Source organism: Ursus maritimus, unplaced genomic scaffold (genome assembly GCF_017311325.1).
Source record: "Ursus maritimus isolate PB19 unplaced genomic scaffold, ASM1731132v1 scaffold_13, whole genome shotgun sequence".
NCBI classification, from domain to species: Eukaryota; Metazoa; Chordata; class Mammalia; order Carnivora; family Ursidae; genus Ursus; species Ursus maritimus.
In genome coordinates this window covers 39,313,900-39,335,444 of record NW_024423675.1, presented here as the reverse complement: position 1 = coordinate 39,335,444, position 21,545 = coordinate 39,313,900, and the positions used below count along the sequence as shown (strand labels likewise).

At 38.1% G+C, this 21,545-nt stretch overlaps 1 protein-coding gene across 1 annotated transcript in view; it reads right to left on the bottom strand.

The window, feature by feature from the left end:
* ENPP1 (ectonucleotide pyrophosphatase/phosphodiesterase 1) overlaps positions 1 to 21,545 on the bottom strand; it is a 70,504-nt gene that overhangs the window by 20,832 nt on the left and 28,127 nt on the right. Inside the window, exons 2-13 of the mRNA XM_040627802.1 lie at positions 15,927 to 15,999; positions 14,314 to 14,430; positions 13,398 to 13,523; positions 12,337 to 12,397; positions 9,811 to 9,908; positions 7,934 to 8,013; positions 6,514 to 6,633; positions 5,341 to 5,450; positions 4,376 to 4,441; positions 3,995 to 4,067; positions 1,534 to 1,642; positions 468 to 599 (exon numbers count right to left, since the gene is read on the bottom strand). Of these exons, the coding sequence (XP_040483736.1) occupies positions 468 to 599; positions 1,534 to 1,642; positions 3,995 to 4,067; positions 4,376 to 4,441; positions 5,341 to 5,450; positions 6,514 to 6,633; positions 7,934 to 8,013; positions 9,811 to 9,908; positions 12,337 to 12,397; positions 13,398 to 13,523; positions 14,314 to 14,430; positions 15,927 to 15,999 (1,165 nt within the window). The remainder of the gene's footprint in view (positions 1 to 467; positions 600 to 1,533; positions 1,643 to 3,994; positions 4,068 to 4,375; positions 4,442 to 5,340; positions 5,451 to 6,513; positions 6,634 to 7,933; positions 8,014 to 9,810; positions 9,909 to 12,336; positions 12,398 to 13,397; positions 13,524 to 14,313; positions 14,431 to 15,926; positions 16,000 to 21,545) is intronic.

The following is a 21,545-nucleotide window of genomic DNA, read 5'->3' as shown; positions in this document are numbered from 1 at the left end:
AGAAAGTCATTTCTGAGGACAGAAACCAGTTGTTTATAGAATTTTAAGAACTACAGAATTGCCAACATTCCTCCTCATCATAGAATATTATTCTATAACAGTTCTAAGCTATTTTAATGGAATGTCATTAATTAAACTTGAGTCCATGTAGCTGAACTTTGCAGTGCTTTTTTCGTACAAGTAATCTCGAACCTAATACAAGTAAAACACACACTACAACATAAAATTGTACTAAGCTCATCAAATCATATGCTTAGCAATAAATAACAAAGATAAGCTGTTAGACCTGTGTCCTCACACCCAATGCCTTTATAAAATCCCTTTGGGTGCAGAAGATCTGCATTGGAGAATCAAGCATGAAGAGGAAATTCACTTTAACTGATGCACTTTAGTGTAGAGACAGAATAATTTAGAGGAATGTATTCTGAATGTAATCATAGTCAAAGTTAGCATCCACATATACTCACATGTAAAGTACTTATCTGGGACATCAGAGGGTCTCAACCGAGCTGCAGGTCCATATACAATTCTAATATCTTTAACATCTCCCAAATATTTATTCAGATATACGTATTTCTTGCAATTGCCTTGTTCCATGCCTGGGAGGAAAGAAAATTCCCAACATGTCGCAACTTTAATAAGGAATTTCACATGCAGAAGAGAATTTCTTTCACCTCCAGAATTTAATTCAATAAATATGTGCTCAGTGCTCACGTTAAACGTCTAATAGGTGAGACACAGAATTTCAGTCATAGATACCACTGCACTTCCCCCAAAAAAACTTTTTCCCATCCTTCATCCATAATCAGTTCAATATTTCTTATTTCTTAGGAATATCACAGTTTCAGGCTGAATAGAAAAACCTACTCATTTTCCCCAGATCACCTAGAATACGAATGGTAACATAAAATTCTCAGTCCTGTTCCGGAACTGTAGCTTCTTTGGGACAGAACTTCTTACAACCATTTCCTGAAATAGCTTTTAGTAATTATTTCTGAAGCAAACAATAACAAGAAAAAAACAAACAAAAAGAACTTGTTTTCTATTTTCTTATGCACTCTCTGCTTTTGTACTCCCAAGGCTGTCAAACAAACATGTTCTAAAGGTCAAAGTAAGTAAAAATGAAATTAACATAGCGCTAGAATTTATACCACTTCTAAAATGAGACTTACCATGCTAAAGAAAATAGGACATAATAATGTGTTCAAATTAAATCTAAGATTGTTAGACTAGATTTACCAAAATTTAATATTAAATGCTTTTTTTTAACTATTCAAAATTCCTTCCTATGTAACCCTTCCCCACATCAGGAAATGGGTGCATTGTCACTGACAGGCTCTTAGGTTTCTGTGAATTCTGTGTTTTACTTATACTTTATGTTTAATATCATTTTTTCCTAAAAACTTTCCACAAGTAACTCACATTAAAAAAAATATAACAATCAGAAGAAATAATGAAACAATAACCAATCAAGGAAACTTTTTTGGGGAGCACCATTTAGCCTGCAGGGTAAATGATGCGAAGTCAGATTACCATGATCTGAAATAAGGATGAGGTTCAGGCATCGATGCAAGTTCAGCTCTTGCAGACCATCCATCAGCATGCCAACCATGTTGTCAACCCTCTGCAATGCTCTGATGACCTACGAAAGGGAAGCAACCTCATGTGATGGATTCCATAGTAACGGCTACTGCTATATAAAGCTATCTCTGTTCATACAGGGAAAGTTCAGTGGATGCAACTACTATGATGAACAGATTTACATTAGGCGAAGACAGGTCAGGTAAGACAATGCCCATTAACAAAAGAAGGGCCCAAATCCCATACGTACGTGCTCAATTGTAAGTATTGGGAATGACTCCAGCTGATCTGATTGTCTAAACTGTCAAAAATGTCAAAATCATTCATGAAATGCTTTTTATCGTTCTTGCATGTATTTGATTTTTCAAGTTAGAACGAGGAATACAACCCACTATTTCCTTACAAACTGCATGTATTTTGCATATGTTGTATCCCAAGGACACAGAAGAGCAAATGATTTCAGCAACTTGCTTTTGACACTTCTCTTTTCAGCTCTCCTTACAAAACCACCCGAGGAAAATTCTTTGCAGTTCTACATGTGCTTTCTGTTATGCATCAAATTAGTCTTATGTCTACGGTCAATGAATTTCACTGTAATATGAAACAAGTCTCCCAATATGGTCTTTCAGTCACTCAATGGTATCCAAGTAATTCGAATTGGAATTTTTAAGTATTCAAAATAAAGTACGTTTCGATGTGCCAGTAATATTAGAATTTAACAGAGGTTACAAGTTGGTGAATATGATACAAAAAGCAACAGGCTCAATCTTGAACGCAGATGCATCAGAAAAGTAGTACTTTGGCAAATCTTCAATGACATTAGAAAAGGCAGCCCTGACTTTACAGTTCATATGATCTGATAATTGAACAATTACAAAATGATCGTTAGACTTATTTGTAGCGAAACTGACCTGGACAGCAGTCTTAAGTGTCAGGGAATTTAGTGAATGAATAAAAATTACACTAGCATCTGGCCAACTCTCAAACCAATGTAACACTGACAAAAAGCTTTTCCCTTTCACCAATGATGACATGGTCACGTTGTCCGCCATGTGTCTTCCTTACCCCGAGCATTTGTGCTTAGTTGAAGGACAGAAGCAAAGCAAGGGCACATGGAATTACTAACTACATTAGAGCTGCTGCAGATGGATTTTGATGGAAAGATCTAGAGAGTATATATAGACCTAGATTGAGGGTCAACTTCCCTCTCTCTTTCCTCTCTTTTAGCTGACAAGATGGCACCCAAGAGGAACCTATGCTTTGAGAGGGGCAAATGTGGAGTAAACCCAGGGTAAGGGAAGCCAGGAGAAGATCGTTTAGGCAGGTGTTTTAAATTCAAGTGAGAAAAAATGAGCCTATGTTCTCCCCTCCTCCTGCTGTTGCTGAAGCAAGCATTTAGAGCAAGTAGCACGGCAGACACGTTAGGATAGGCTCTGGACTAGACTCTGTGCTAAAGAGTCTTTGAGGCTCACAAACTATCCAGTCTGGGGGTGAAATTCTAGCTATTCCTAGTCTTTTATCTCTTGGAGTCACATGGGGGAAAAGACAACAAGGATTCTGAGATTAGGGACCTTGGCTATACCGATTCACCTTTCATCATGATCAACAATATTCACAGATCCTTCTTGTTTCTTTTCAGATCTCAGGTCATAAATAAAATATACATCATAAGGGAACTCAGCTTAGAGGTACAAAGAAAGAAGCTCAAATCATTTTCTGTTTTAATGCTTCCTCTGCTCCAAGATACCAAAATTATATGGCCACACAAAACTGAAACCAGTATTTGATCTTTTAAAGCACTATACCGATTACAAACATAGCCAGGAATGAGCTAAGTTCCTGAAAGTGTGTCAGGACAAATTAAGACCTTACATTGACAGTCTTAGTCCATGAGCTGTTTCCCCATCTCTAGCTTCCTAGTAACTGCTGAATAAAACCATGGTTACTTCAAATTCTCTATAGTTTTGACAAAATTTCCTATTTTTTGATGCCCGAGCTCTGTTGTGAACATGAGCTCAGAGATCAGAGATGTATCTCCTAGGGTGGAGAGATCAAGGTAGGCTTCTTGTGCTATTTGACTAATTCTCCTATATTGCCATAGAAAATTGGAGTCTTACCCACTTACAACATTTCCAAAGAGCCCTTAGTTTTTTAGGTCGATGTACGGAGAAATGGAGTGGATAAAGGCTTTGGAACTGAGAATAAGGAATTTACCATCAGTTCAATTTAGCACTGTGGAAAGTATAGACAAGCCAAATTCTCCCTACTGTTATTTTTACTAAAACACATCCTTTGGTTTAGTAAAACTCTGCTTACTACTCATTCCAGAACCACGGAATCTTAACGAATGGTCTAGAAACCTGCTTCAAAGCAAGCTTTAGTTAGACGTAATCACCGATAAAAAGGTACTTACTTCACTGCTGACTGGTCCATACGAATGACCTGAAGAATCTGGTTCTTCTAAATACAGAGTGTAAAAGTGTGGTCTAAATCAAACAGCATCAAAATGTAATATTTTATAAACACATTGTAAAACAGAACGGAAAGAAAAATTTAACAATCCATAGTGATTAAAAAGTCTACACCACTGGGGTAACATTTCTAAACTTGCTGAGAAATAATTTACAGGTTTGGAGTTCTTCAAAATGCCGCTATCCGAGCTCCATAAAAAGAGTCCATTTGGATATAAAATGCCAGAGCCAGCTGCAAAGTTTTCTTGCAGCTCATTTTAAAATATTGTGTGATTTCTATAAAACAAAGGAGTATTTACCATAGAAATTAGGCCTCTACATACCTTTCATCTTTAGGAAGCTGCAACCACTTAAGAATAGCTAAAATCCTTTCTTCAAACGGTATGGAACTAAAATTAAGAATAAGCAAAATGAAACAACTTGTGACAATTGTTCGAGTTTAAAGTATCAGCGTTTTTCTCACCAAAAATAGCACTGAAAGACTAAAACAATTCCATGCATTATGTTTGAAGCAATGCAAAAATTTTATTTTAAATTTGTTTTCCCAATAAAGAAACAAAGGTTAAGCTTTACACATATGAAAGCTGTCACTGGGTTTAAAAATTTGCTTCTTGGGGTGCCTGGGTGGCACAGTCTGTTAAGCGTATGACTCTTGATTTCTGCTCAGGTCGTGACCTCAGGGTCATGAGATCGAGCCCCGCGTCAGGCTCCCCACTCAGTGAGGAGTCTGCTTGAGATTCTCTCTCTCCCTCTCCCTCTGCCCCTCCCCCCACTCTCGCACATTCTCTCTCTCTCTCTCAAATAAACAAATAAATATTTAAAATAAATAAATAAACAAAAATAAAAATTTGCTTCTTATACCTACTTGAGGATATTATTCCTGCACTGGAGAACAGCAATTGCTACCAGGTGAATAACCCATGTGTCAATAGATTCTAGAAGGGCACCTTATGGAGAGCTCACTAGTTCGAGACTCAAAAGTTGGAGTCAGTCACCACAACTTCATTTTTTATTCCTGCCCAAGGATCTGAATGCAAACTCCAACATGATACCAGCACTTTCCAAAAAAGCCTCTAGAAAAAACTTTGTCTAGTTTTACTGTCCATCCATCTATTCAAAACCCATTTAACCTCCATCTAAAAGGTAGCTGAGACAGAGCCCTTATGCTGACCATTCTCATTTTTCAGCCAACACTTCACAGAAACGCTGGAATTCAGGACTGGATAAAAAGGAGAAGCCAAGATTTAAAACAAATAAGCTGTTCTGAAAAAAGTGCACCTATACATACCCATTATATATTTTATAGATGTCCGGGAAAATTCCATTAATTTCAACATCTGATCCTGGCCAAAAAAATGTGCCACTTTTCAGGCCTTGATATTTAGCAGTGTGCCAAATCTGAGCAAGAGAATGAAGGCAAGTCAGAAGCTTACACAACCGTGCATTTGTTAGAGAAGTATGTGTTCATGTGACATCAGTGCATTCCTCTCAAGGGCTACAATATTTTTGAAGTTAAGGAGCTTCAGGAGTGAGACTATAAAATAATCACTTAATAGGACTCTGAACAGCAGCAAAATGAAATGAAATAGAGATTAAATTAACCTAAAAAATACAGACACCGTCATTTGGAAACCTCTGCAACTTTCAGAGCCCTAGCCTTACTTAATGGTCTCCCCCTGCAAGAAGAAAATATTCCCAAATATACATGTGTTTAATTTGTTGACATTTTTGTTATGTAACTAACACTTATTAAGGACTTACTGCCAATTACAATTCTAAACAGTATCCCCATAAGCATCCCAAATATTAATTTGGTTAATCCTCACAATAACCCCCTGAGGTCGTTAACGGCATCATCTACAGTATAAATATGAGAAAACTGAGCCACAGAAAGAATAATTTGCCAAAAGTCACATAGTTTTAAATATCAGCACTAAAATTTGAATTTATACCCTGTAAATTAAACACCATGATCTTTTTCCTTCTAAGAGGAATATCGAGACTATCCAAAAAGACCCCACAGAATTTTTGTAGCTATTTTTTAAAAATACAAAGAACACATCTAAACCATGGCCAGAAAGAATCTTCTAAATTAGCATATACAAATGAAGTCAAAGTCCACCTCCTTCAGAAACAATTAGTTTTGTGTGGATCAAAATATGGCCCCCAGACTACTGCTAGAAACTACCAGTACAGGAAGGTACAATCAAGCAGGAGAGAGAAGAAAAATGGTCCGAATTTCCCCACCCCAGCTATGAGATAAACTATTCTCATTACACAACGATACAAGCTGTGTTTGGGATTATCAGCATTCATGACCATCTATAAAAGGATGGCCACGGACACGATCAATGATGTAGGTTTAAAAGCTCCAGGGAATCTGTTATTTTACTCTGATTGAAATAGAGGAGAATAATTTTAAAAAACTATTTTAGTAGCTAAAACAAACAAAACAACTCACTGGTTCTCCTTTGTACCACTCAGGATTAAATTTCTCCTTACTTCTAAGTGCGAAGAAAGCGTTCATTTTGGGATCATATATTTTATTGTCAATTATGCCATGGGATTCTGGATAAAGTCCCTAAAAAATATAAAAGCAGGTTTTATGCAAGTTGTGAGTTTTTTAACGTTAAATAAAGTCAAAGAACAAAATCATCGAGGAGAAAGAGGTGACTGAAGCTACAGGAAACTTAACATGGTTTAAGGAAAGAACAAAACAATGGGACTATCAAAACACAACCTACCACTAAAGATTTCATATAGTGTTTGTGTTTTACATTATGCAGCAGGAGAAAATAAGTTAGGAATGGTATGGATGAGGGCATATTTAAATAGGCAGCCTCCCCAATTTTTTTTTAAAAGATTTTATTTTTATGTATTTATTTATTTGAGAGAGAGTGCAAGCGAGGGGAGGAGCAGAGGAAGAGGGACAGGCAGACTCCAGGCTGAGCACAGAGTCTGACACGGGCCGGATCTCACAACCCTGAGATCATGACCTGAGCCGAAATCAACCAACTAAGCCACCCAAGCACCCCTACAGCCTCTCCAGTTTTTAAAAAAGTGTTCTGTGCTCCTTCTGCATTGCTGAGTAGGCATCTCTGTAGGACAGACTTTGTTTTAGTTGAGTCTGAGCACAGCTTGTAGTAACACAGGCTAAAGAATTAATTTTCTGGCTTCAACCCTAATACCTAATGAATTTGACTTTTTTTCTGGATTCCAATTAAACTGGGAAACTTTAAAACAAAAACAGGGCTCTAATCTTATCTACAGTCAGGCAAAATGGATTGCTTAAACTCTTGCATCAAGATGACTGGAAGGATCAGTTAAGAACCCTTGGGGCGCCTGGGTGGCACAGCGGTTAAGCGTCTGCCTTCAGCTCAGGGCGTGATCCCGGCGTTCTGGGATCGAGCCCCACATCAGGCTCCTCCACTATGAGCCTGCTTCTTCCTCTCCCACTCCCCCTGCTTGTGTTCCCTCTCTCGCTGGCTGTCTCTGTCAAATAAATAAATAAAATCTTTAAAAAAAAAAAAAAAAGAACCCATGAGCGTGGGACAAATTTGTACAAATACAGCAAGCTACAAAACTATAAGAAATAAGACACAAACACTGGAGAATCTTAAAACTGAAAGGAAACCAAGAAATAATTTTTTGAGTCTTTTAGTCACCTCTTTTCAAGATGGAAAAATTGAGAACAGAAGGTAAAGTGACCTTCCCCAAACTGCAGTTAATTAGTGGCTGAGCAAAGACTAGGTTTCCTTGCTTAACTACATACTGGAAAAGAAGTTCTTCTTTTCTGATCTGATGCCTAATTATTCACTCAAAAAATGTAACATTTACATCTCACTTCTGTGAACATATAAAAGTCGAAACTTGGAGCTTACAGTGACAATGCTGTAGTGATTGGGAAAAGTTTTTGTTGGATATACTGGTTTCATGTTTTTGGTATATGTTCCACAGTTTTCTACAAACGAAAAAAAATTAAAGATTGTTATTAAATGCAACTGACAATCTGTTTACTTTATCTAGCTTTGCTACCAAATAAGTCTAAATAGTATTAGAAAATTAACCCAGGAGGGATTTATAACCCTATAAAAATTTAGAGTTAATTATAAAGCAACATTGTAGATTCAAATTCAATGTTGAGTTAATTTTTCTCAGAAAAATATTAAACAAAATAATTAAGCCAATGAAAGAATTATCCCATACTTACATTAAGTACCAGATGGACCACTTGTAATAATGAAGCCTACTAGATCTTTGTTTGATCCTACTTAGTGGTCACATACCTAAGTAACGAGAGGTAGTTAAAAAAAAAAACCAAAGTGCATTGGTAGCAAAATCTGCAAAATTAAAACAAGGGTGAAGCAGTAGCTGGGGGGACAGTGTCCCAGTGTGAAAATCCAGAACCAGCTAACTCTGGACAAACTCAATACGGCTCTAAAGACAAAAGGCATCTTCTGGCTTCATGCCATAGAAAGCACAGAAGTCAGACTGTTCTGGATTTAGCCTGGGTGTCATGCTCCTTTTCTCCTGCCTCTACTGCTAAGAAAAAAAACCCAAAAACACGTAGACTAATGATTCTGGCATTTCAGTGCATCATTGCTGAAAACGTTCCTCAGACTGGCATGCGTCTATCTATCTCAGTGTCTTCCAAACAGTGCAGAATTACAGAGTATGTCCCCCAGTATCCAAAGCTGGGGCTTAGGCTAATTGTGTACTGATTTCTTTTAAACTTCACATATAGTCCCCCCGACTCCTTAATTCTGAACTCAGGATGCCATGTTTGGTGCCATGGAAACAAACTTTCCTCCTAATGGTCACAAAGGACCAGATTCAAGCTTCAAAGCCCATGGGCCTGATAAGAACAGAGCTTTCCTTGACCATGCCTGCTTTTTGCTAAACAATTTTTTTTCATGTCAATGATTATTTATAAAAACTATTTTCTTCTAGGTAAAAATTAAAAACAGAAATTTCAAAAAGTTTTCCCAAAATTATTTTGGTTTGTCATAAAAGAAGTAAAATAAATGCACACATGTATTTACTGAGAGTGATTTTAATGTTTAATCTCATATACTCAAGTCTAGTAAATAATATTTTAGAATTCCAGAACACTAAAATCATTGTATTAACTTCTATTTCAGCCTTAAATTACACTGTAACTACGTAACTACTGATCACTGATAATGAGCCAAGTTCTACAATTTTTATACCATATACATATTTTTTCCCTTCCCAGTAACAATGATGATACAAGTGATACCCATATAATGGGGGGTTAATGTGCTTTACAACTTGAGCATTAATAGTAAGACCAGTCTACTATTGCATCAATAACTTCTAGAATAATCATTCAATTAAGGCCTTGTATGAGGCAAAGAAATTGGAAGGATGTTACACGATACTGGCAAATATTCAATGTCTACACTACTAGAATCATACCAGAAATACCTTCAGTTTCAAAAATTCTCTTTTAAGATGTAATAATTATTAATGATTTTTCCACAAAAGGAATCCAAAATTCTGAGGAAAAAAATTTAAACTGTATTATCTTAGAAGTATTTAAAAGGCAGCTTCAAAATAATTACAATAATTACAATACAAAACAATTACAATAATTACATGATCAGGTTGAACTACTTCACAGCAGAGATATGTGGTAAAACACAGTCTGCCAGTATTTTTCCAAAAAAACCTGCCTCTCTAGTCTATCTCACTAAAACGGTGACACTCCCAGACAGCGAACGCTGAAGTTACTCACTTAGTTTGCTAATAACAGGAAGAAGGCCACCCCAGGTGTGTAAATATTCTGCCCTGAAGCCATCCAAGGAAAATAAGAGGGTAGGAGGTGTTTCAAACCTGGATAATGAAAAAGAAAAGAAAAAAAAAACAATGTTTAAAAAAGCAGAAGGAAGACACACATCCAATGAAGGTTCTTCTCCTTCCTTGGCACAGGTCTCATGAAGATTTCTCGCTGAGGTTGGTACGTAAACTAAAGTAAACTAACGAGCTCAGCGAGCATCCTTATAAAGGAGACTTTACACGGATATCCATGTACATGCTTTTACATTTCATTACATATACATATGATATATACATTTATCATCAAGTACTATTTCTCCAGCACTCATGCCATTTTGAGCCACTGTATGGAGAATATCATTCATGGTCCCTGCTATTCCAAAAGCTGGACCAAATGCTACTAATACATAATAATATTTTCCCAATTTGCAGAAGAATAATTGTTCATAAATAGCATTTTCTAAATTATGTTTTTGTTTCCATTAAGTTTTTTCCTGAACAACCACTTTCGATATTGTCTCTACATGAATCGACTAGATGGTACTTCACATCGCATAAATTGTATATAAAATTCAGTTTTTAAGTTTACTACATTTGGAAGATATTACTATTTAGTAGAGAAGTTTGAGATGTATTCACTGCTTTTAAATAAATAAACAACAAAGAAACGATCCAAAGCTAGGAATGAACAATGAGGGCACACGTGCGCGTACACACACACAAACACAAACACACACACACACACACACACACACACACACACAAGGTGTGTGGTGTGGAAACCCAAAGAAGGAGGCAAAAAACACGTACAATGATGTGCTCAGTCAAAGAGAATAACTATGTGCAACTGTTATATGGCCAAACCAGAAGAGGCATGGTTCAGAAATTCTGAACTTCTAATGTACCTGGTGGATGATAGGAGAGTTGTACATCACAGGATAACTGTAAAAAAAAACTTTCCACTTAAAGTTTACTCAGTAATTTAAAATTTGAGAGCAAATGCTTAACTTTGCCTTACTTTTTTCAATTCTACCTCCTCCTCAGCTTACTCTCACACACAAACACAAAAGGAAAAAGAAAAATTGGTATGTGTTTTCCACTAACTAGTGTTTGCACCATAGCTCAGTTAGAAGATTCCAGAATCAGGTGCATAGGGTCTCAACAGTCCATAAATGTATATAATTATTTGTATTCACTCAACATAAAACATAAACAGTTTATTGTGCCACCAGGGAAATATACTGATATAACTTCCGGTATAATAACGTATGTTCTAAATTATGATCTCATTTTAAAGAAAGGAATAGTTACATTTCCACTAAAAGGATCAATATTACAACTGAAAAATAATGACCAATATGTAGAAAGAAAAGAAAGATTCAAAATTCACTAAATCTGGGGTGCCTGGGTGGCACAGCGGTTAAGCGTCTGCCTTCGGCTCAGGGCGTGATCCCGGTGTTATGGGATCGAGCCCCACATCAGGCTCTTCTGCTATGAGCCTGCTTCTTCCTCTCCCACTCCCCCTGCTTGTGTTCCCTCTCTCGCTGGCTGTCTCTATCTCTGTCGAATAAATAAATAAAATCTTTAAAAAAAAAAAAAAAACAAAATTCACTAAATCTAAATTTTCCAATATACCTTGGATTTAAAGGACAGCTCAAGGTACAGGAGAGGTCTCCCTTTGAAAAAAGTATCTTCTATTGTAATTTTTTGGTTTGGGTTTAGTTTTTGCTGCTGCTACTACTGTTGTTTAAAACAAAAAAGTACTCTCTCATGCAAAAGAAAAAAAATACACATCCTATAAAGCAAAAATAAATTCTATACACAAACGAAATAAGCTAACGTACAGCTTTAGAATTTTTAATAGTTTGGGGAAAAAATCATGACTGTAAAAGGTAAAAATGTATTTCTGCAGATGAATAATTCCAATTATACAAGGTAGTAGATCTCAAGTGGAGCAAAGATAAATCTAGCTAACATCTTCATAACATTTCCTCCCTTTGAATTACACACAAATTTCTTGATGGCCTACTATACATAAGGTGCTGTGATAAATACTTCAAGGACAAAAAGAACCATATGAATTATAAAAATTACACAACACTCTCTCACAGATACATTGCTTATCCCCCAAATTTGTAAGTGAATCAAAATAACAAAAAGTAAGAAAGCTGTAAAGGAATTTGCTGCAGATTTAACTCTCAAAGCTACAAATCAAAGTAAAAGGCCTTCCTTCCTAAGGAGAAAGACAAAAGATTTCCACCCACCGCTCACGAACACTAAAGACTAAATAGTCATGACCTCTCTTTTTTCCGTTAGCTTCCAGAGTGGGAGTCCTTCCATAATCAACTCTATCACCAGCACCCAACACAAGGCCTGGCTAGAAATACTATTTAATGAAACAATGATTATTATTTTTATCTTTTCAATTTAGAATGAGAAAAAAAATAGTACCTTAGAAAAATAGTATTTCAGAATATCATCTTACCCTGCTGGACACTGTGGCTCATTAATGCTCTCACATGTTTCTTCTACCCAACTTTTCTCTCCTAAAATATTTTCAAGAAATAAAACAAGTTGCACACACTGAACCGTAACGATAATTGTGATGCTGTGAGACATATTAAGACAAATTCCAAAAACAAAATGTTAATAGACATATAGATAATATGGGGCATGATTCTAGGGAAATATAACAAAAACAAAGTTATTCTGTTTCAAAATCAGAGTTAGTTGACACCAGGAAGAAAAAATATATAGTTGTAGGACTAAACCATATTACTGTATTTGTGAGAACTTGAAGGCATCCTTGTTAATATTTTCAGCCAAAATTTACAAGCCTCATTTATCCACCTGACAATATCTTCTAGTACTAAATCCTTGATACCATAGTTCCTCTCATATCAATTTCAAAGAACCCTTGGACAAGACATCACAATCGCATCAGTTTACATAATACCCTATAACCATGCACAGTAATTTCACACCTATTCTTTCAACCTGTGGCAGACATTGTCCCCACTCACTACGAGGGCACCTGGGACATAGAAGTCAGCCAGGACTGCAAAAGTCATCTTTCCACAAGGCAGCATTCAATAGAAGCTAATGGACCCCTGGGTGGCTAGTCAGTTAATTGTCTGCTTCTCCTCTCCTCCCCGCTTGTGCTTTCTCTCGTATTTCTGTCAATCTCTCCCAAGTAAATAAATAAAATCTTTAAAAATAAATGAAGAAATACGTAGCTAATGTCCAAATAACATGAAGAAGGGGTGGAAGCGGGAGAGGGAGTAACTATAGATGGAACAAGATTTGCCGAGCATAGATAATAGTAATTCTTCAACTGACGGATGGATATAAGATTCACTGCATACTTTCTTTATGCATGTTTGCATTTTTCTTTAATAAAATGTTTTTAAAATATTTTTTTCAGCCAACATAGTTGGTCCATAACTAGGACTCCTAATGTAAAAAATAACACCCCTGCAAAAGCCCACGGCCACCTAGGGGGATGGCAGGCTGCTGTGGCACCAGATGGGCAGGTGGAGAGCTGACCTCGGCACACGGCGCCGTAGTTGACACAGCAGTCGCCCTTGTCCCTGCAGTCATCTGAACAGGAGCAAAGGCTTCGGGACAACCTTTTCTCACCACACCTGAATTTGCTGCAAGTCCATATACGTTCTAGAAACAAACAACAAAATACACGTTATGGTCCAAATTCAACACATCTGACGTGGACGCAGATGTGCTCTCTTCTGGAGAGACACAATGAACTCTTTCATGGAATCGGCCACCACAGTGGTTGACCTGAACTAACAGAAAACAGGCAAGCAATAATTGTTATTCTGTCGCTTAGAAAACCCCAGAATTTCATGATTTTAAAACATGGACAAACATTATAATCATACAATTCATAGACAGACTTTTCTTGGTTTTTTCCCACCAGCCATTTTCAGGGTTCTCAAAATTTAATGTGAATCTGGCTTATTCTCATTTAAATATTAAATATCCATGTCGTATGTAGAGAAATCCAACTCAAACAGAGAAAATTTACATATTCTGATGGTTTTATTTTGAAGTAAGTAAACATCTCAGTACACGTGAAACTAATGTAACATGTTGTGTCAACTCCATCCTTCAGTAAAAAGAAGTGGGTGTCTAAGAACTCTTGTTTTAATGAGCCCATGCTGAAAATATTCATATATTTCAAGCAGGCTTTTTGAAGTTAGTTTAAGTGCAAATCAGATTATATTGGCTTTCAGCATACATAAGAAACAGGCATGGTTTGCCTGGCCATAAAGTGCTGAACAAAGGCAAAACAGATGACATTTTTCTCTAAGGAAATACAAAGGCCAAATTTTTAAAAATCTCAAATGAGCTAGATAAATCACAACCTAAAAGATGCAGAACTTGTCTCTGATCTTTTACTAATGCCCATGGCCCCATTTGTTCCCTGCATATTTTTATTTACCTGGTTCTATACATGTCTCCTGGTAATCCAGACAGCAGTTTCCAAGGTCAACGCAAGCAACATCACAGCGGCAGTTGCCAAACGTTCTCTCAAAACACCGACCTTTGCAACTTTTAACTGAAAACAGTGAATAATGAGTTAGAGCTTTCGGATCACAGAAGCACAAAGCAAAATCAACTAATATACCTAAGATAGATTCAAATCCTACCTTAGAAGACACGGATGGGGTAATAAAGGTACCCAACAATCTTTTCACAAATACACGTAGAAAGTGGCACAAATAGAAGGCATGGAGTTTTGATTTTTATCTCTTACCATAGAGAAGCAGAACTTTTAAAATTCATGACAAACCCGACTGGGGCTGATAAGACTTAAATCCTTATGACCCACTAAAGAAAAGTCAGAAGAAGGGACTTGTGCGGAACGTTTTATGCTCTGAAAAAGTTGGCTTCAACAGCCAGAAAGTTCTCTAAAATTTCGAAATGTGAGATAAGGTTTTAAAAGTGATTATCTGAATATTTCAGAGAAAAAGAAAGAAAGCCTGACTTACCTCACCCCCAGTCTTGGTGTATAAAAGAAGTAATGTCCGTGCACGAACATTCTGTAGGAGTACCCCTCCCCCCATCACCTAAAATACCCATTTCGCGTTCAGGTCCAGCCTGGTGCCTGAACTCCCCAGTCAAGGTGTGATTTCCTTTTTTTAAACTTTTGTAAGACCTTGTCTTTCCCTCTGTCACGTCCTTCCATCTGAACTAGAGTATTTCATTAATATCCAGTCTCACACTAGACTACCAGTTTTTTAAGAATAAAACCACACGTGGATTTTACCCAGCATACTGCGTCCGGGCGCCCCGCAAGATGCTGGGCTATAGCTGGTACTAGCAAGTGTTTGTTAAATGGATACACGGTGGATATGGAAGGAAGACTTTTTATTAAACACAATAATTTTATGTGGTAGCTGTTTACTAGATACCTGGCAAAAGCTAGGTTTTCACGAGATTACTAAAAAAAATCAGGACGGCGAGAAAAAAAAATCCACTTATAAAATAATGCAAATCCAACAGAGAAAAGGAATAATCCTAGCTCCTGACCACCAAGGCCCGCAATTTTAAAAGCCAAGGGCATGTGACAATAAGTTTCTGGTTGCCCAGAGATGCTAACTGGTTACCTAGTAACCCCTCCAGGGCTGCTTCAGCAACTAACTCCCTGGGAAAAAAGTGTCCTAGGAGTCCCTGGAGAAAGTCAGGGAGAGGTCTCCAGGGGCCCAGCACTAGAGTCTTTGGGCCATGTTTGCTTGTTTGTTTCACTGTTCTTATTTTTTTGTTGTTGTTTTGGGGGTTTTCTCTTTGTTTGGTTGATTTTTTTGGTCCTAGCCCCTTTTTGTTGTTTTAGGAACAAATTTTGCAAATAAATAAAATACTATATGGCTCATACAATAAAAGAGCTTCAGGAAGGCTCAAACCAGCATCAGATCTGCAGTAACTACTGAGTACCCACAGATGAGGACATAACGCTTTTCTCAATCACATTCTGAAGAAGTCTAAATAGCAACACACACACACACACACACACACACACACACGTGTGTGCACATGCATTACTGTAGTAATTACCTTCTTTGGCACAGCTTGGTTTCAACCCAAATATACAACCAAGGATTGTTGTTAACACACAGACTGACAATACCTGTGGGGAGAAAAAAGAAAATTACACAGCTTCAAACCCTTTTATTTTGTCAAACGTTTCTAAAGTTCGTGGTGCTGCTCTGTTTCCTGATACGGGTGCAGGTCCCATGGATGTGTGTGCTTTGTGAAAATGCAAACTGCACAACTATGCTTCGCGCATTTTTCTGTACGTATGTTATATTTCGAGAAAAAGTTTACTTAAGTGTTAGCAAACGAATCTGTGCCATCGAAGATTAATGTTTCCAGAAATTTCCCAGTTAATGCAAATGAATCCAGTCAGAGAAGTTTGAAATAATGAAGGGAAGGAGAGAGGAAAACAATCTAGTTAGAGATTCAATTTCTTATTTGTTAATCCATAAAAGGCACCATGAGACTATTAGATGCCTCTTTTACACAGTTTAACTACACAAACCTCAACAATAACCTCACATGCCCCATGCCCCACGGCAGCTTGCAGGAACAGGCGCTAGACAGGACTGGGCAACTGCCCTGCGCGCCCAAACGGTAACACAAACTGGTTGTGTGACTTGGGTGAGATCACTAAGATGTTCTAGACATCAGATCACTCCCTACACAATGAAAGGGCTGGACTACATGGATTGCTAAAAATCTTTCCAGCTCTAACATTTTGCCACTTCCTCGTTCACCACTCTTGTGGCCTTTGACATTTTAAAGTAAGTAGATACACCAGACAGAATTTTTACTTGAGAATTAGGGGGGAAAAAAGGAGCAAAAAACAAAAAAATTCCAGAGAACACCCCTCAGTATTTTTAGTGGCATGGAGTTTCCTGGACAGCTCTCTGGAATCTCACTTTGCGGGAAAATCCAACAAACTATGCATTCAGTACCAACTATGTGTGAAGACTGTTATGCACAGGAAAGAATAAGAGATGCCCGGAGAGCTTCTATTTGTGTGGGAAAAGGTAAATATAACAGCATAAATGGCTCATATTTGGCAGGTTTTAGGAGGCCGTTCCAGTTCCATAGTTGTTTAAAGAAGGAGAAAGGTTGCAGTCGTCGGAGAGGAGATCAGAGAAGGCTCCATGGAGAAAGGCTTTGGGCGGGGGGAGCTGACAGTATGATCTGATAGACAGATGATATAATAGAGCACACTTCTAGAAGGCAGGCCAGCATAAGGACAGGTCTAAAGGAAGAAATACAAGGCAGCAAATGAACAACGAGCTGCTTACTTTGACTAGAGCAAAGAATATGCAAAGGGGAATGGATGTAGGTTGGACAGGTGGGGTGGTGTTTCCCAAAAGCCAAGCTAGAGAGATAATATAGACAAGAGGAATGGGTGAATGGGTAGATGGTGGGTGCAGGCTTTCATGACCTCACTCTCTCAAATGAGACATATCAAGTCTTGACCATACATGTCAATCACCAGGGTTAGGGACTGGATACTCAATAATAAAACAGACATGACCTTTTTCCTCGAGGTGCCTAATATCAAGTGACTGCCAAGAACTAAAGAGAAAGGAAATGGTTAAATAAAGAGAATCAGCAGGTCTAACTTATTTCAGAAGAAAATGAGGGTAAAGGAAGGGGGAGCAAGAATATAGCGCGTCTCCAACACAACAGGGTCTAGGTGAAGCCTTTTTCTTCGGAAATCAAAAACCTAAGTGTATGTATGTCCACTGAAATAGGGAGTGGTCAGAGGAAGAGCTTGAACTAACAGTAAACAATGGCCAACAGAACAAGGTACCAGCAGAGAGCACAAATGGATTCCCCTAAACCTTTGATGGTGGTGTAAGCTGACACAAAACATATGAAAGGTAATTTTTAAGTCCCTATCAAAAACACTAAAAACTCTTACTATCAAATAAACATATAGGGAAATCAAAGAATCGTAAAACTCATCTGTATTTCATATACTATAATTTAAAACACAGGGAATTAAAGTTTTCATTGTAATAAACTTATCAAAAATGGTTTGAACAACAACAAAAAAAGAATGGTTTGAACAGTGTTTTATCTTCTTCTCATCACATAGCTTACAATACAGAGTGAATATCTTTTCCATGCCTTGGCAAACAGCCACGTTCCTTTCCAAGCTTAGATCAGTTTTCCATGTTTTAACCTTTGCACTTTTAATACGTGCAGTATTTCCATGAGTTTCTTTGATATGAATTCTTATCCTCACGTCCCTTCCCCTGGGACATCCTCATCCTTCCCATCACAACCACGTTCCTCACGATGTCCATAAACTCACCTCTGGCTGCACGGCTAGAGTCTGCTGAACAGAGGCAACGTTAACATTCCCACGGTTGGCTTTTTCTTCCATAACCCCATTTACATGTGAACTGAATTTCACTTCTGGCATTATCACTTTTCTCTCCTTTACTGAATTTTCATCTTTCTCAGCCAGTTCTTTCAATGATCCATTTGTAGAAAATAGCATGTACATTTATCACCGGCAGACAAAGAAGCAACACAACTACTTTCTCTGCTGTCTGTGAACTGATCGACAGATGCATAGTAACCAATCACTGACAGACTTTAGAAGAAGCCAGGTTGGTCACTGGCCACCATATGCATCTGTTATTTACACAGTGATTGGTGGACTGAAAAAAGCTAGCAGCAAAGGCTGTACTCTATGCAACTCCTCACAGTAGTTAAATCTTGGTAACTGAAACTTGAACCATGTTGTTGGAGGCCTGGTGTTATTTAATGAAACTGGTAATTGAGATTGAGCACGCCACAGAGTCATGCAAAACTAGGGCCGCCTGTACTCTCACATGTGGGCAAAAGAGTCGTCCAAGGCTGCTTATTTCAAAACTGTTTGTCTTCACAACAAACAAACACACACACACATAAACAAAAACCAAGAAACAAGTTCATTTTAAGAAACTGGCTTAAAAAGACAGTTTACTCTATACAATCTCAGGAGGTTAGCCTCAAAGATGGCACGTCAGAAGAAGGCTGAGAGGAAGACAGAAAAGCACAACAAAACTGAGATACAGCCAGAGGAAGCTGGAAGCAGCTGATGACAGACACCCTCAATCCTTGGGCAAGTAAGAATATCTCCTGGGAGTCAAGAAATCTAGCCGGGGCTCTGTAATGAGGGGGCACAGGACATCCCAAGGGAAGAATGGCTGCAAATCCATGGTAACAAAGGAGAACGAATCAACAAGAGAAGGGTGAAAAGACCTTCAAGCTCTGGGAGCCCAGCTGAACCTGAAATCATGGATTACAATGGACATGAGTGGCCTGGAACTCCAGGGCTGGGAGTGGGGGGATAGGACAAAAAGATAACATGGTGTGAGGAGATGGGAAGGCAGGGGAAACCTTGCAGAAAAGCCAACAAGGTCAAAATGTGGCTGCAGTGGCTGAACAGGGTTGGGACCATGTGGATACTAATGTTTGAGAACTGGGAGAAGACAGGGGATCAGGCAAGTATGGGAGTGGGAATGAGGGAGGGAGCAAGGAAGGAGGACGAATGGAGGTTATGAGCCTGAAAGGAATTTCAGAGTCTGAGTTCTCAGAAGTGGAACAGTTTGGAATGGAGATGAAACTAAAAGGAGAAACCTGAAATTGGCATAAAATACTTGTTGGAAGTAAGAAGACCTGAAAGTTCTAGTACTTATAATAATATTCAAAGTTAAGTTTATACCAACAAATGAAAAATCACAGTAGAAAAACTTTATTTATATTCTGAAACGTATTGACTTAAAATACACATTCCCTCACTGCTGTAAGAAATTTAGTCATGGAGATGTATTACCAACAACTGTACTGTTCTCACTAAACATAAAACAGAACTTACGAATGGTTCTGTTACAACTAAGTCTCATCTCAAGGAAAACTATGGGAAGATCTGGCGGTAGGCAAGCATCTAAATCACAAGCATTAGGTGCGCCTGGCGGCTCAGTCCACAGAGCGCACACCTCCTGATCTTGGGGCAATGAGTTCGAGGCCTGTGGTGGGCAAGAAACCAACTTAAAAAAAAAGAAGGAGGAGGAGGATAACAACAACAACAACTAGGTGGGTGATCTAGTCAGATTGTGAGGTAGACTGTGAGGAAAAAATCATGTTCAACAGTCACTACCTGTCTTGCACACAATTAACAACCAACGGAAATACCTTGTGAAAAATACTGCTCCTAGCAGCCAAAAACGTCTAAAAATAAATCCAATAATTTAAGCGCCTAGATGATGAAAATTACAAAACGTTACTGAAAAGCAATAAAAAAGTGAATAAAAAGAGAAATGTGAAATACACAGAATTCCCAATCGGGGTGCCTGGGTGGCTCAGTCAGTTAAGCAACCGATTCTTAATCTCAGGGTTGGGAGTTCAAGTCCCATGTTGGGCTCCATGCTGGGCGTGGAGCCTACTTTAAAAATATAAATAAAATAAATAGTAAATTGTAAGCATGAGTTGAAAACACACATAATATATGCAGTCTCCACTCTCTTATTAAGCTGAAGAGGCATGACTTTTTTTCATTACCTCTTCATTGCTAAAAGATGTCACTTATTTTTTTTAAGATTTTATTTATTTGAGAGAGAGAAAGTGAGAGACAGCACAAATGGGGAGGAGAGGGAGAAGCAGGCTCCCCGCTGCGGGGCTAGATCCCAGGACCCTGGGATCAGGACCTGAGCTGAAGGCAGATGCTTAACCGACTGAGCCACCCAGGCACCCCTAGATTTATCTTTTATAAGATAATGCAAAGCATGGAAATGACACAAAAATATGTCAATAGGAACAATTAATTCTCATCTATAATTACATCCATAAAAGATGAAATTTACATCATCTACTACTGTGATACACAATACCCAATCAGAATAGTTTTTAGCAGGAAATTTCAGAGCTGTGAAATCTAGTTCAATTTTAATTTCTTCTCAAAGTACTTTAAGGAAGCAGTGTCAAGGGCGCCTGCGTGGCTCAGCTGGACAAATAATTGTTGAGCTGAAAACCAGCCAACTGTGACTTCCGTCAGTTAAGCATCTGCCTTCAGCTCAGGTCACGATCTCAGGGTCCTGGGATAGAGCCCCATGGCGGGATCCCTGTTCAGTCTGCTTCTCCCTCTGCCCCTCCCCACTCCTCGCTTGTATGTGTGTGCTCTCTCTCTCAAATAAAATTTTTAAAAAACCAATGTCAAAATTCACTATTCATTTTTACCTGTATAACAGTTTAGGTAGTTTTCATATTTTGATATTCTCTTAGAAACTAGAGACAAAGCATTTTATCTTAGAACACACGGAGCTACCAGACATACAAGTAAAGTGTTGGAATGTTTTGCCCCTACATTAGAAAAATATTTATTTGAGAGTTTCTTGCTTGTTTAGTTGGAGTCCTTAAATCATTAGGCCTTTCCTGGACATTTAGTGACCCAAAAGAAAGAGGTACAAAGAAAACATTTTTCTTTCCTCACAGATTCCCTCAAATACAGTGGCATTAATATAACACGTATTATTCTTTATTGAGCATTTACGTGTCTACTTGTACGCAGTCCCTTTGCTAAAGGCCAGAGAGACAAATGAAAGCAACTCCTATCCTGACAGAAATTAAGCTGGGGGGGGGGGGCGTGGAAATGAATGATCA